The sequence below is a fragment of the Brachypodium distachyon genome, chromosome 1, assembly GCF_000005505.3.
Source record: "Brachypodium distachyon strain Bd21 chromosome 1, Brachypodium_distachyon_v3.0, whole genome shotgun sequence".
Lineage (NCBI taxonomy): Eukaryota > Viridiplantae > Streptophyta > Magnoliopsida > Poales > Poaceae > Brachypodium > Brachypodium distachyon.
In genome coordinates, this window is record NC_016131.3 from 63,611,885 (window position 1) to 63,626,099 (window position 14,215).

Sequence of the window (14,215 nt, forward strand, 5' to 3'; positions counted from 1 at the left end):
TATAGTTGCCTTTTTATAATGCAACTTCGTGTTCTAGGTTACTTCCTAGGACTCTTTCTTAATTAGCTGCTTATTCATATGTCTAGCTTTACCCCCCCCCCCCCCCAATTGATGTTATCTTCGGTTCTTTTACACTGTTTATTGTGTGCAGGGCTCCGAGAATACTGAGATCCACCCTAGATGCCCCGAAGGCACGGGGCATACATGCATGTCGCGGGGGGAGGTTGTGAGGGCTACACGAAGGCGCCTGCATCGTTGAATCCGGCTCTACTGGCAACAACGATCTCGGCGGGGCACATCGACCACAGGGTCAGGGCATCGAGCACGGAGAACGGCGTGCCCATCTTCTTTTGCAAGTTTTTCCCCATGGTTAGATCTCCTCTGTCCTTCCTATTTCCCCTATTTTTCGCCCCTAATTTCCTCTGCAAAACGTCATCCCCCAATTCAAGCATGTCGTGTCCTAGGCTTTGGTGGTGCCGCAACAGTGTGTTTCCATGGGCTGAGAGCTATGTGATTCGTAAGTTTGTCATGGTGTTGTGTGATTCGGAACAAAGCTCAGTGATGCATATCCGGTGGGGCTTGTTGATCTAGTACATGAGGTAGTCTCACTAGTATTAGCATGTGTTAAATTGGCCTGAATTTGGGCCATGGTTCTGTACCTGAAATCTGTGTTGCATTTGTGTAGTGGAATTTTGCTTTCACTGTTCACATTTTACTGAGCCCATTACTGATTATGAGTTCCATTTTTTCCTCTAATTAAGTTGCATCAGTGATCAGGCAAATCATTGTGTAGGATTTGCTTTTTTTTCCTCTATAATGAGGAGTAGCACGAGTGGCTAGGCAAATCGTTCGGTAGTTGGTTTTTAGTGGTCATTGTTCCTATTTAGCAATGACAAGACAAGTTGCCCTAGCTATTTGAATGGAGCTATATCACTGGCTAGGCAAGTCATTCAGTAGGAGTTGCTTTTTTAGAATACCTATTAAGCAAACTTTTTTGACTAGCTGTTGCGACATTGTCCATATACTCAGGATTACAAGTTTCTTTCACTAACTTCCCCTATCTTTTTTGTTGTGGCGTCGGTGGAGAAGCGGAGTGCGTGGGCGACTGCAGCGTCGACAAAGGGCTGGGAGAGCTGGGAAGGTGGCAGTGCGTAGGCGATGGCATCATGGCTCTGTTCTGTGTGAGTCGACTTTCTTAGTGCAGCGCGTCTGTGGAGAACTACAGGAACCTGACTGCCTGAGCTTTGTCTGTTGATTTCAGGTCTAGGTTTGGGGATGTCCTGGAGCACGCCTACACATCGAGTACAACAGGTGCATCTACTGTCATCGATTTTTCATGGTTAGATGTCTCACGTCCTCCCCCAACCCTCCTGGATCTAAGCACATCCCTACATTTTTCTGTGAATGTTTTGGTGTTCTGGGTTGAACCCATAGCAGAGATGAACATTTGTGGGGATAACCTATCTTTCCATCTGTGCTATGTATTGATGAACACACGTAATAGGTACTTCTGTCATGGCAATGTATTGAAATTTTTGTATCCAAATTAAATGTACCTTAATTTTAGCCTTTTGCTTGCAATCGTCTATGTGAATGATATGTGTTTTATGGGTGTAAATTCATTGTTCATGGGAGAACTATCGAATTTGTGACTTTTTTTAGTTCTGTGATACCATCGGACATTTTGGTTGCATGTTTGTTACCGTCTAGGCTAAATGGATAAGAAGGTGCTTCACTGTTCAGGTTTTTTTATTTATAAAGTTGCTTCTTGACTAACCTTATCCAATAGATGTTGCATTACAAGCAGATATTTTAAGCAGGAGGTTCATCAGGAAGCATTCAATTTTTCCCTTCAAGTTGCATCACCTGTTTTATAAGTTGCATGATCAAGCCCACATTATAAGTTGCATGATTAAGCATTCCCTTCGAATTTCAATTTGCATCGCTGTCCAGGATTTAACACGACACTTTTTAGAAGTTGCTGGACTAATCAACGTATTGAATTATAAGTTGTTGTACTAACTAAACTTGTTGAATCAGAAGTGGCTAGACTAAGTAACTTTTTTGGAACAATAAGTTCATTTTCATCCAATCAAAAATTTCAGAAAAAGCTGCATTCCAACCAGATTTTGAATTAGAAGTTGTTAGACTAGTTAGTTTTTTTAAATATATAAGTTGCTTTCTGATCTCTCAACCATCAACTAGAAATGCACTACATTCAAATTTTGAAGCAATTAAGCATTCATTTGCCTTCAATTTGTTAATACGACTCTCTTCATGTTTGTTGGTTATAAGTCCCTTTAGATTTTTGAATAGGAATTGGTCACCGATTAGGTAAACCATCGAGTAGAAGTTGCTTCATGCTCATGTGTGTTGATTATAAATTGCCTTAGCTAATCGAACACTAAGTTTTGACCTAATAGGAGTTGAATCAACGCTTGGACAAAGTTTTGGCTAGCGATTCTTTCACTGTGTATGTTCTTAACTATAAGTTGCTTTAGCTAACTATTGACCAGGAGTTGCTTCACTGTACACCTTTTAGATTATAAGTTGCCTTAGCTAATCAAAACTTTTTTTTTGAATAGCAGTTGCATTGCAAATAATCCACTAGAAGTTGTCCCCCACTGTCCATTTTTTAGATTATAAGTTGCCTTAGCTAATCGAGAGCTATTTTTTAAAGCAGCATGACTGATTAAGCTAACCATTGACTATGAGTTGCTTCACCGTCTATATTTTGAATTATAAGTTGCCTTATCTAATTGAGCTATATTTGAATAGTGATACATGACTGGTTAGGCAAACCATTGACTAGTAGTTGCTTCACTCATTTTTTTTCTAGACTATAAACTGCCTTCGCTAATCAACCTGTTTTAATTGAAGTTGCATGGCTTATTACTTTATTAGGCAGATTATTGACTAGGAGTTGCTTTACTATTGTATTTTTCTGGATTATAAGTTTCCTTTCGACGGACTGGACTATTTTCTGGATAGGTATGGCATGACCAATTAGGCAAATTAGTGACTAGGAGTTGCTCCACTTCTTCGTTTTGTATTACATCGCCCTTTTTTGCATGACCGGTTAGCCAAATTAGCGATTGGGTGTTTCTAGCAATGCATGAAAAATTGACAAGTATTTCGCAAATTACATCTCCTTCTTTTCTTGTACAGGTGTTTTTGCCAGGGATTTGTACAAATGATATGAGTAACATGAAGCAAAATAAGAAGATGTACTACATGATATGAAACAATGCTCATATTAACCCATCAGTACGTGTGTTTTTCGGTGTTCTTTTTGCCAAGGAACAAAGCTGTGGCGGGCACATCATGTGACCAGAAAGTCCACAATATGTAGTAATGTTTCTTCTTTGTAGCTTCCAACAACAGGTTAATGCTTTTGCTTGTAAAAGGGGAGGGTCCATGGACAGTCCAGGAACTGCCTTTTGGTTTTGTAGTGAACATATCAAAGCACCATAAGATGCATCTTTTATTTTCTGATCAAAGGGTCTGCAACACTAAATTTTCTCTTAATTTGCTTTTGCTGACTCAAATTTCTCTACCCAGATCTCAATTTTTGGGCTTTAGGAGTATGGATCCACAGCCATGTTTTTCTAGGCATATGATGATCTGTGTTTTTTTTTACAGAATTTGGGTGCCAAAACAAAGCCTGGGTAACTTTGATTAGGTTTTGTTCAACAAAATCATAAGGGAAGGGTTCGGCAAATCCTTTTGGGCACCTTTTTTAACTAAATCAAGAGTTGCTTCAAGTAGGTACCTGGAGGTAAAGAAGGCGGAGAAGTCAGAAATGTGCCCCTGGAGAAGAAGATGTAATCGGGGGAGGGCATAAAAGGCAGGGGTTGAGGCTGTTTCTTTCTGCTTGCCTGCCTAAGAGACAACGTTTGCCTATCACCCTTTGTACTTGCCTGGCGTGGATTTTGAAGGCTGACGTGGCCGCGCGGAGGAACCCAGGCGCGGGATCGAGAGCTGAGGCGCGCATGCGATCAGGAGAGAATAAACTTTCTTTTTTTAGAAATGAGAGAATATGGCTTGCTATTTTTAGGTGTGCGCCCAGGGATCCTAATAGTGCATGATCACTCACTAGCCACGTCCTTTTTTATGGGCTGAACAGTGAGATTTAGGTAATTCCAGTAGGGATAGCATACCTAAAAATCTTCTTCATCTACGATTCGGTGTATAGATTGTTCAGCTATATTGTTTTCCTTTGTAGCAGTTTCAGTTGCCCAGTTTTTTTTTCCTTCCAAGAACACCTTTGAAGTAATAAATAATCTAGTAATTCAAAAGGTATTTGTTGAGCTCGAACAACCAACGATTTCTTGAAACCATAACATAGTGCTTGAAGATATAAAGTCAGCTAGGTTCAGGATCGACACTGGCACACCCGTAGCTAGATGAAAGGGCATTCCTAGATATAGAATAAACACAATTCATCATTTCTCTTATATACTAGCTCATATATTTTTTTCCCTTCTATTCGCTAATAGTTCATTATTCTTGTGTCTCCCGCACTAGGACAATAACTTGTCACCTTCATTTACTCTTGAACCAGTATGAATGGTCAGACAGTAGAAACTAGAATAGTGTTGCTTCAAGTGCACATATCTGTATGAGTTGATTTGAGGAACGGATGCGGTACTTCTTATTTCGTCCAACCAAAAATACAAAATCAAATTTTAAATCATGATTTCCAAAAAATATAAGGCCACGCTGGATTAATTTGTTATATGTCTTTTGAAATCCTTAACACATAAACCATTCGTAACTCTGTATGAACCTGACTTGGTGCAGGCGATGCAAAATAGTAAATTACAAAAAATAATCACATTACCGGTTAGGGTTTTAATTTGGTACCAATTTACGTTTTAGTTACTAAAAACCATCGGATTAGACTAAGTGTTCCGTTGCTAGCGTCTAAGCTCGAAACTCACAAGGCGGGCCCACCAGTCGGGTCCTAGCTGGCGCCACGTGAGACGCTGATGCTGGGGCGCTGGCGCTGGGCTATTTGACCCGACCAAGTCGCATGTCCACGCCGTCCATGGCGAACGCCGTCCACGCCGTCCCCGTCTTCGAGCTCCTCGCCGACGCCCCGGCCGCCCGCGCTCCTTCTCTATGGCGTCAGATCTCTCTTCCGTGGCCGCCCACGCTCCTTCCTCCATGCCGGCGGCCGTGGCACGAAGCCAAAGCCTTGCCTGCGAGGAGCTGCAAGAGGCCGAGCGCTTCGCCTGCGTCCGGCGAGCCTCCCTCACGCTGCTCCCCGCCGTCTGCCGCACCTTCACCGCGACCTTCTCGCCTCCCACGCCTTCCTCCACCTCTGCCGCGCGCGCACGCCCCCACTGCGCGCCTCCCTCCTCGCCGTCTCCCTCCCCAACCGCGGCTCCTTCGCGCAGGCGGACAAGCAGCAGAGCTGCCCCACGCCGGAGCCCACGTGGCTCAGCCCTACCAAGCCCCGGCCCACGGTGCTCTCCTTCAATTGGCCAGGCGCTTGCTAGCCCACTCCCGAGGCGTCGACCACTGTGTTGGTTTAGCGGCGGCGCGCGAGCAGCGCCGGTCGAGCGGCGGGGCGGCTGGAGCGGGGGCGAGCGGCGCGCGGGCGGCGTGCAGCGCGGGACGACACGATGGCCCAACATGTGCGCCACAACAGTCAGAAACATGTTTATTGGCTAGCGACCGAGGGGTTAGACTAATCCGATGGTTTTTTCAACCAAAACTCAAACTGGTACTAACGTGAAACCTAATCTTGATGTGTGGTTTTGTGTAATTTACTCGACGTAAAAAAAGAGGAGTTGGTGTAGGCGGGCCATTCAAAGCCTAGAGCAGGGCTTATGCCGCCGGATTGTCAAAAATCTTGGCCTTGCCGAGGGCCAATGGCCACGCCCACCAGCCCAGTGAACACCGGTTCGCGGTCGCCCTCCGCGTCGGCCCACCACCATGTGACCCTGGTGACAAGAAAAACACAACACGCAGCACACGAGCCAAGTGAATAGCCGCAACACGTGAACAACTTCCACCTCCACGGTTCCCACCCGGCCAGCCCCCATCAGGCGCAGCTCGACCAAACAAAAACCTCGACCCAGCCAGCGCCCACGCACCCCACAGCGACCGGGCGGCGCCGACGCGCCGCTCGCGGCCGGATCGAGTCGCCGCCGCCAAGACATGGCGGGGAGGCTGGTCTCCATGCTCCGTTGGCCGCCGGACCTCGGCAGCCTGGCCGCCCTGCTGCCGTCGTCGCCGTCATCCTACGCGGGGTTCCTCCAGGACCGGTGGCAGTGGGAGTGGCACTGGCGACCGGAGCAGCTAGGCGCGGCGGTGCGGCGGTGGCCGGAGCTCGTGCCGGACGTGCCCCTCGTCGTGGACGCCGTGCTCTGGGGCGTCATCACCGCCGTCGAGTCCGTCGCGCTCGTCTCCATGATGTGCTGCTTCTTCCTCTTTTGCGGCTGCACGCTCTGACCGTGAGAGCCGCACCGCGGATCGGAGGGCGCCTACTAATAAGCGAAGCTGGTAGTACTAACTGTGCTGTGTATGTATGGTTAGCTTTGTGATTTCTTTGTTGATATGCTGTGTTCATGGTAATTAAGTTCATTCTGCTAGGTTATTGCATTTGTAAGTGTTGATTAGTAGGAACCTGTAATGCTTTGTGATTGGATTTTCTTGTCGGTGCTGCGTGAGGATGAGGCAGAATTGGACAGATTTGGTTGATGAAAACGCTTTGGGGATCTGTCCGTGAGTGTGTATCTGAGAGAGGTGGGTCATAGACTGGGTGGGTGGTGGGAACAGGGTTACTTGATTGTGGAAAATGTCTCTGTTTCTCATCATCCGATCCGAGTCAAGCGTTGATGTATAAAATTCCTGTTTGGCGCAAACCTCTCGTCTGGACCTGGCGTATGTCTTACTGGATCGTACAAGTGTTGTGCAATCGCAATTTAGCATGTGCACGTATGCGTCCTTTCTTCAGATTCTTTATGATATCAACTATCCACAAACAAGCGGATCAAATTCTTGTTATCCTTGCTCGTAGCGACTGAAGCTGTTTGAGAAAAGATGCCAAATGGTGATTCAGGCTCACGGAACCGCGCGTTTCCCACGGGGTAGCTAGCCTCTGTCGTCTGTCGAGGGGCCGCGCGCTTTTCCAAATAGCTCCCCTGTAGATGCTGCCAAAATCATCAGCCAAGTTACTAAGCTCAACGGCGCCCAGCAGTTCAGCATCGGCGTGTCACGGTCTAGGACTCTAGCCTCTAGGAGGTGGGTTGTCTCCGCGATAAACTAGAGAGAGGAGACACGAACTGACGGACGCTCTCTCTGCTTACGTGTTGGCCTGGACTAAAACTCCGGACTTTTCTTTACCACCTTCAGAGTTCCAGATTCCAGAGTCGAGAAGGATGTTGCCTACAAGTAAAATGTTACGGAGGACCGGCGAATCTCCTTGCCGTGTGTCAGGAGCCTCTTCCGCATGCGTCCGGATAAGGATGAACATCGTATATATAATTTTTCCTTTGGTTTTTATTATTTATTGGATATAGCTTCATGGGCAAGACCGATTGAGGGAGCAGTTTACATTTATAATTATCTTGCGTCATTGTCACGTATAATTTTCTTGCAGACAAATCACGATCCGGAGAGAACGAGTGGCAAAGCCTCGGGAACGCATCGTCGTTGCCGAGAAATAGCACGGTTGCTACGAGGAAGGGACGAAGGGAGAAAAAAGCTCACACAAGCGATGCACCAAAGGGTGAGAGTCACGAGCGAGAGCGAAGTCACCTTTCAGGTTGTTTTGCCTACTTGCACAAGCAAATAGGATGTCAAAACCCGGAGGCCTTTAGGTGTGATAGTGTACTAAGTGGATCGTGAGCCATCCAATTGTCAATTTCCGGCCCAGATCTATGTGTCTGGTATTTTTCTTTTAAATCCTTCATTTTTGTCAGAATCAAACCGCAATCCATCACTCTCTTTGGGACATGTCTTTTTACCCAATCATTTTTTCCATTTACATCCTTGAGTTTTGTCAAAATTAAGCCAAAATCCACGCAATCTCCCTTCCATCATTCAAGAACTTAATTTCATTGGTATTTCACTTACAAAAAATTTAGATATCATTATTTCATTGAGGTTTCATTATGATTTCATTAAGGTTTCACAAAAAATAATTTAACAAGGCTCAATTATAATTTCATTACAATTTCACAAAATTTAATGAGGTTTCATTATGATTTCATTCAAATAATTATGTGTTCATGATTTTTTAGTGAAATAATAATGTAGGACCCTAAAATTTGAATACTAATCAAATTTCATTATGATACTAATTTCATATCAATTGGGTAACAAATACGAGTATTATTTTGAAACAATTTTAATCATTATTTCGTTGAAATTTCAATGATATTTCATTGACATATATTATTTCAATGATATATATAGCAATAAAATAATACTCCATCCGATTCTAAATTCTTGTCTCAAATTTGCCCAAATATGGATATATCTTCTCTTAAAAGGCGTCTAGATACATGTAATATTTCGACAACAATTGAGGATCGGAGGGAGTATTATATATTAATGAGATAATATTTCAAAATAACAATATCTAATTGCTATGTACTTCCCCCATTCCATAAAGATTGGCACGACTTTGAACTAGAGCTAGTTCAAAGTCGTGCCAATAGAGTTAGTTCAAATTCATGCCAATTTTTATGGAACGGAGAGAGTATTTGTCCTAATGAAATTGGTCTTATATTGCAAATGTGGGGTGGATGGTGGTTGATTTTAACAGAAAAAGGTTTGCTCTCTGGCCAAATTTGGGTATGAAGGATTCCATCCAACGAAATTTGCATGAACTGACATAAAGATACATTTGGTTCAAATCCAAACTTTGCCAAACAAAAGTTTGAAGTTACTCATGTTTTCTCATGGTGGTTGATTCAAACGAATCCCTGATTCCCAATGAAACACCGCTGTAAGTGAAAACCAATGGCACAATACCATAAATAGCATGCTCATAAGCCTTTTATTGAGGACCAGATAAATTAGCAATCTTAGCTACTCTGCGATGTTCACTTTGAAGTTCCTCGTGTTATTCTTACTGTCCTAGTTAAAAACAAGTGGGCAGATTACCCCCGATCAGGATTGAGGCTCACTTGCTACTGAAACCAGATTTTAGATCAACCACGTCCACAATATTTGGAGCCTCTCCAGTGTAAAAATCTGGTGCTAACATCAAAATCCTTGATTGCTGTCCTTGTCAAAAATGGGCAGTTTACTCCAGACCAGGAGGGAGGCTCACTTGATCTTAAATCCAGATCTAAGATCAACAACATTCACAATATTTCTGGCCAGTTTTTCTGCCTCTCCGGTGTAAGAATGTGGTGTTAACTTCAAAAGGCTTGATCGCGCCTCCTCCGGTAGGTCTAGACCTTCAATGAATTGTCGTATGCTGTCTTTGGTCACAGCCTGACCTCTAGTCATTTCCTTCAATTTCTCATAAGGTTCAGGGATCCCATACCTTCGCATCACCTACAAAGGTTAACAGTAGAAATAAGATATGGTGATATATTGTCTAATGCAACATGGGGGCAAGCATCTAATCTAGTCACTTTTGACAAGTAAAAGCATCACAAGAGCCATCCAAACCTAACAAACTCCATGGAAGCATAGGACTCTGACATCAACCAGAACCCAAACTGAAGGGATGATGAACAGAGTAAAGCATGAGATCTTACTGTCTGTATTGGCTCTGCAAGGACCTCCCATGTTTGGTCCAAGTCTTCATCCAAACGGACTTTGTTCACCTGTAGCACAGACAGTTGAATAAAAAAAATCAATCATTATTAACCGCCAGAAGGGCCAGCAGATCAACCAAGTTATCTGAGGTCAGGTCACAAATAATTACTTATATGGTAAAATGTAAAATATAACATTCACATGCCAGGGTCCAAAAATCATGGGTACTAAACAAAGGATTATCAGATTAATCTCGGACTCAATTTTTGGTACAAGTACTACATAATCATAAGTAACACTTGGGTAATCGCCTAGCAACCTCCATTAATGGTTGGTCTTATCATTCCAAAAACACAGAGTGGACCGGTGTTCCAGATGCACGGAAATATTTCAAGTATCAGCACACATGCGCCTTCGCACAGAGGGTTCTTCGAAAGCTTCCGTGCAAAAACAACATTGAAACCTTGAAGGCAAATCAAACATGAGCAAGGACAAGTTCTGGACCGCCTACCTCGAGCTTCTTGATTCCATTCATTGTTGCCTTGTAAGCCAAGAGTGAATGTCCTAATCCAACTCCCAAGTTTCTCAAAACAGTTGAATCTGTGAGATCGCGCTGTCATTGATGTAACATAGCATGCCATTAATACAGATATCAATTGGATATACGCATACAGCTTAGGTAGTTGTCCAGCGCGGGTATTAGACATACAAGCAACACAATTCAATTCAGTTGCTGCAGATTGTATAAGTGGAAATTGAAATGTACAAGAGATAACATTACCTGCAACCTTGATATCGGTAGCTTCATGCTTAAAGTATGTAAAGTGCCATTCGACACACTAAAATTGCCTTCACTATTTTCAAAATCGATAGGATTGATTTTGTGGGGCATGGTGGAGGATCCAACTTCACCAGCCTTTGGTATCTGAAACAATATGGGGGTTTGCGCAGTAAGTTGAAATGGAGGAAAATGAGTCAATATAACTAGGTCCTTTTCTTGCAGTGTTGAATGTAATTCTTTGATGACAGTCTACTCTTTATAGCTTTACCTGCTTAAAGTAGCCCAATGATATATAAGACCACACGTCTCTGTCAAAATCAGTTAAGACAATGTTGAACTGGACAAATAGATTGAACAGTTTTGAGATATAGTCATGGGGCTCAATCTGTAATGAGAAGAAATACTGCATCAGAACAAACAATGTTGATAGAGATGTAAATAGCAGCGAAAGCCAATGTCATAATCTCGTAGTGCAAGAACATTCTGGGACAAGTCACATCTCCAAATAAAAGAAAATACTGTTCAACACGTGAAAAAGCATAAAGAACCACCAAGTGATAAAACAAGGAATACATATCACCTGAGTAACATAAGGATTGAACTCCAAACCTAAGGATCTGACAAACTCTTCTGTCACCTTAGGCCAGTCAATTTCCGGATATGCAACTACATCAGCGTTGTAATTTCCAACAGCACCAGCAAACTTCCCTAGTATATTGACCTCAGCAAAACTCTTTCCAATATCAGATAATCTGGCGGCAAAATTTGCCATCTCTTTCCCCAGGGTTGTCGGTGATGCCGGCTACAAGTAGGAAGCTGGAAATGTTAAGGTAGCATTCCAGGCATATCAGCGTGAAACAGCTCGATTTTATTTGACAAGTCCATGACAAAAAAACAATGCAGGCCTCATGCCAGTTAACACTGTTGTCTACGACGTTGGACTATTACATGGACTATACTGCTTAACTTTGAAGTGCACCAATACTGAAGAATGCATTTCACCTTTTATTTTCAGCATGAGTGGTTCTATTTATAGAATACATGGTAAAAAAATAAAACCTTTTTAAAGCAGGATACTAGGGCATTTTCCAGATAAATGGACAGAATAATTTAACAAAGCTCAGACCTGGAAAAAAATGGACAGAAGGATCTTTTTATTTTCATATTTGGTATTTTAAAATAATGCTAATTTGTTGTGATCATGATCTTTGGGATCACCAGAGTTGAGAGTTTGAACAGTTGTGCACATGCTTGGTTGCACAGTTTCATCTTTTGTATATAGGAGTTATCATGTTTCATGCTTTCTTATTGCAGTAAAATAAGTCTTCACGGAACACCATGCTTATATAATGGGACACTTGAGAGACACATATAGATATAGTCAAAGTACTGCAAAACCAGCGTCAAACTAACTTGAGGATTACTAAATATGAAGAACAATAATTCACTAATTTCGCATCAATAAGTACACAAGATATACTAGAGAAGATCTTTAAAAGTTAGGTGGCCCCATACCTGCCCGTGAGTTCTAGACAACATAGGAACATGTGCATTTTCTGTTGCCAAGGAACATATTGCACTGCATACATTGATCATCGCAGGGGACATAACTGTGTTTACCCCCTCTTTTAGAGCCAACGCATATGATAAGTTGTTGATATCTTCAGAAGTACGTCCAAAATGGAAGAATTCCAAAACCTGGGAAAACAAGCTTAGAATGACATTTCACTTCACAGCTAGCCGCAAGTACACACACATATATCAAGACATTTCTTCAAAACCAAAGGTCAGCATACCTTTGCAACCTCTGTATTTGAGCTGCATTTCTGCTTCAGATAGTACTCAACAGCCTTCACATCATGGTTAGTTATTTTCTCAATTCGTTTCACTTCCTTAGCATCATCAATACTAAAATCATGGATAATCGAATCAAGGAAGAGCTGGGCATCCTCACTAAACGGTGGCACCTCTTTGATCTCAGGAATTTGCGAAAGTTTCAGCAGCCATTTTATCTACAGAACCAAAAGCCACTTCATGTAGGTAACACTGACCATGGCGCTAGGAAATCAATCTGATATCCATGTCTTCCACATGAATAAAGGTTATGCAAGCATGATAGATATGACACATGCACGGTGTGCAAGCTATCTGAAGAGCCAAACCTCAACTAGGACGCGATATCTGATGAGACCGAATTCGCTGAAGAAGGGCATCAGGTCCTTGACAAAGCGGAAATATCGCCCATCCAGCGGCGACAGCGCCATCATGCAGAACGTGTCCAAGTCCTTGGCCTGCTCCAGCGCCTCCACCGACCTCACCGCCCAATCCAGGGGGGCACTCATCTGACCAAACAGACGCACAAAACGCATATCATGAGCAATCATCACAACGTAAACTGGAGTCGCGAGTACCATGGCGAGGTGCCCCTCGTCACCTCAGTGGATGCAGAGCAGCGGAGGCGCCGCGGTGGAGGCGCGGTGGCGCCGAGGGCGGCGGCTCTCAGGACGGCGGGCACCCGTGGGGCGGCGAGGAAGCCGGCGGTGGCCGTGGGCTTGAGAGATGGCGGTGCCGACATGCTCGGGGAGGCCCGGCGGCGGTAAAAACCCTAGGAGCGTGGAAGCGAGGAGGATTGGCGGGGGCCGTGCGGCGTGTGGGGGGGAGGGGATAGACAGACAGCAAAGCCAAAGCAGAAGAAAGGGATGCTAGTAGGGGTTTAAACAGGGCGGTGAAATGGCCGTGGTGACGGGCTGACGGCCGATTGACTTTGTTTGGTTTGCCCTTTCGCTGAACCGAGATCCCGACCGGGGAGGCGCGGCGGCGGGTGGTCTGGTCGTGCGGGGGAGCCTCTTCGACCGTTCTTTTCTCCGCGTGGGCATATTCCTCGTTAACAGTAGGATGGAATCGGGCAACTGATAAAGTCGTCAGCCTTGCAAACAAAACTAAGAGCAAGTACAATGCTCGATAAAACTGTTTTATCTTATGCATTCCACGTTAATTAGAAAAGACAACAAAAACATATTGTAGAATGGTTATCTCTCGGTGTTCTATCTTATATCTTAGAATTAATGTTTAGATAAATAAAATTAACTAAATAAATGCTAAGAAAAGGTGAAATCTAGTACAATGATAAATTTGACTTATCTTTGCCTTATCATTCTTGTGAAGAGATAATCTCTTAATTAAGAGAAGCCTTGTGTCTTTTCTTCGTTTCTCTCTCTTCCACGTCAGATTTTATCCTATGTGGTACCGCTAAGAGAAAACTGACGTCACCCCATTGTACATGCCTTTAAGTTATCCACATCTTATTAATGTCTCTCTTCTGGCTCCTCTGTTGGTTTCAGAATAACTATTTAACCTAATGCTTCAAATTTTAGTCCACGTGTGTACAATTATTTCTAGACCTCCATATGTTCAGGATGCTAGTGGACATCCAAAACCCATTATCTTATCCATACCCATACAATTGGGTCGGGTAATTGCCCAAATATTTCTAACCATACAAGATTGACGAGGGTTTGATCTTTGCCCGTTAAATCTGGAGGGTAAAATGGATACCCACGTTCCCCAAATCGCTCGATCAGAATCCCATGTCCCCAAATCGCTCGCTCTACTCTCATCCTGAAATCACGGGCAAATCCATCAATGAGATCGATCTACTCCCGTCCTCACATCCATTGATCTACTCCCATCTCCAAATCCCGTGCC

The 14,215-nt window shown here is 43.7% G+C and overlaps 2 protein-coding genes across 2 annotated transcripts; one reads left to right on the forward strand and one right to left on the reverse strand.

The window, feature by feature from the left end:
- The first annotated feature begins 5,865 nt into the window (after positions 1 to 5,865).
- Positions 5,866 to 6,875, forward strand: LOC100826796. The gene has a single exon (XM_003558010.4). It carries the CDS (start codon positions 6,169 to 6,171, stop codon positions 6,460 to 6,462), a length of 294 nt encoding a protein of 97 aa, XP_003558058.1. The 5' UTR covers positions 5,866 to 6,168; the 3' UTR covers positions 6,463 to 6,875.
- Positions 6,876 to 8,847: 1,972 nt separating this feature from the next.
- On the reverse strand, positions 8,848 to 13,206 carry LOC100825138 (adenylosuccinate lyase). Its single transcript, XM_010230400.3, has 10 exons — positions 12,945 to 13,206; positions 12,673 to 12,852; positions 12,307 to 12,522; positions 12,026 to 12,208; positions 11,091 to 11,312; positions 10,779 to 10,895; positions 10,511 to 10,654; positions 10,241 to 10,342; positions 9,729 to 9,797; positions 8,848 to 9,522 (listed from the first exon to the last, which is right to left on the reverse strand). Exons 1-10 carry the CDS (start codon positions 13,083 to 13,085, stop codon positions 9,289 to 9,291), a joined length of 1,608 nt encoding a protein of 535 aa, XP_010228702.1. The 5' UTR covers positions 13,086 to 13,206; the 3' UTR covers positions 8,848 to 9,288.
- Between the last annotated feature and the right edge of the window lie 1,009 nt (positions 13,207 to 14,215).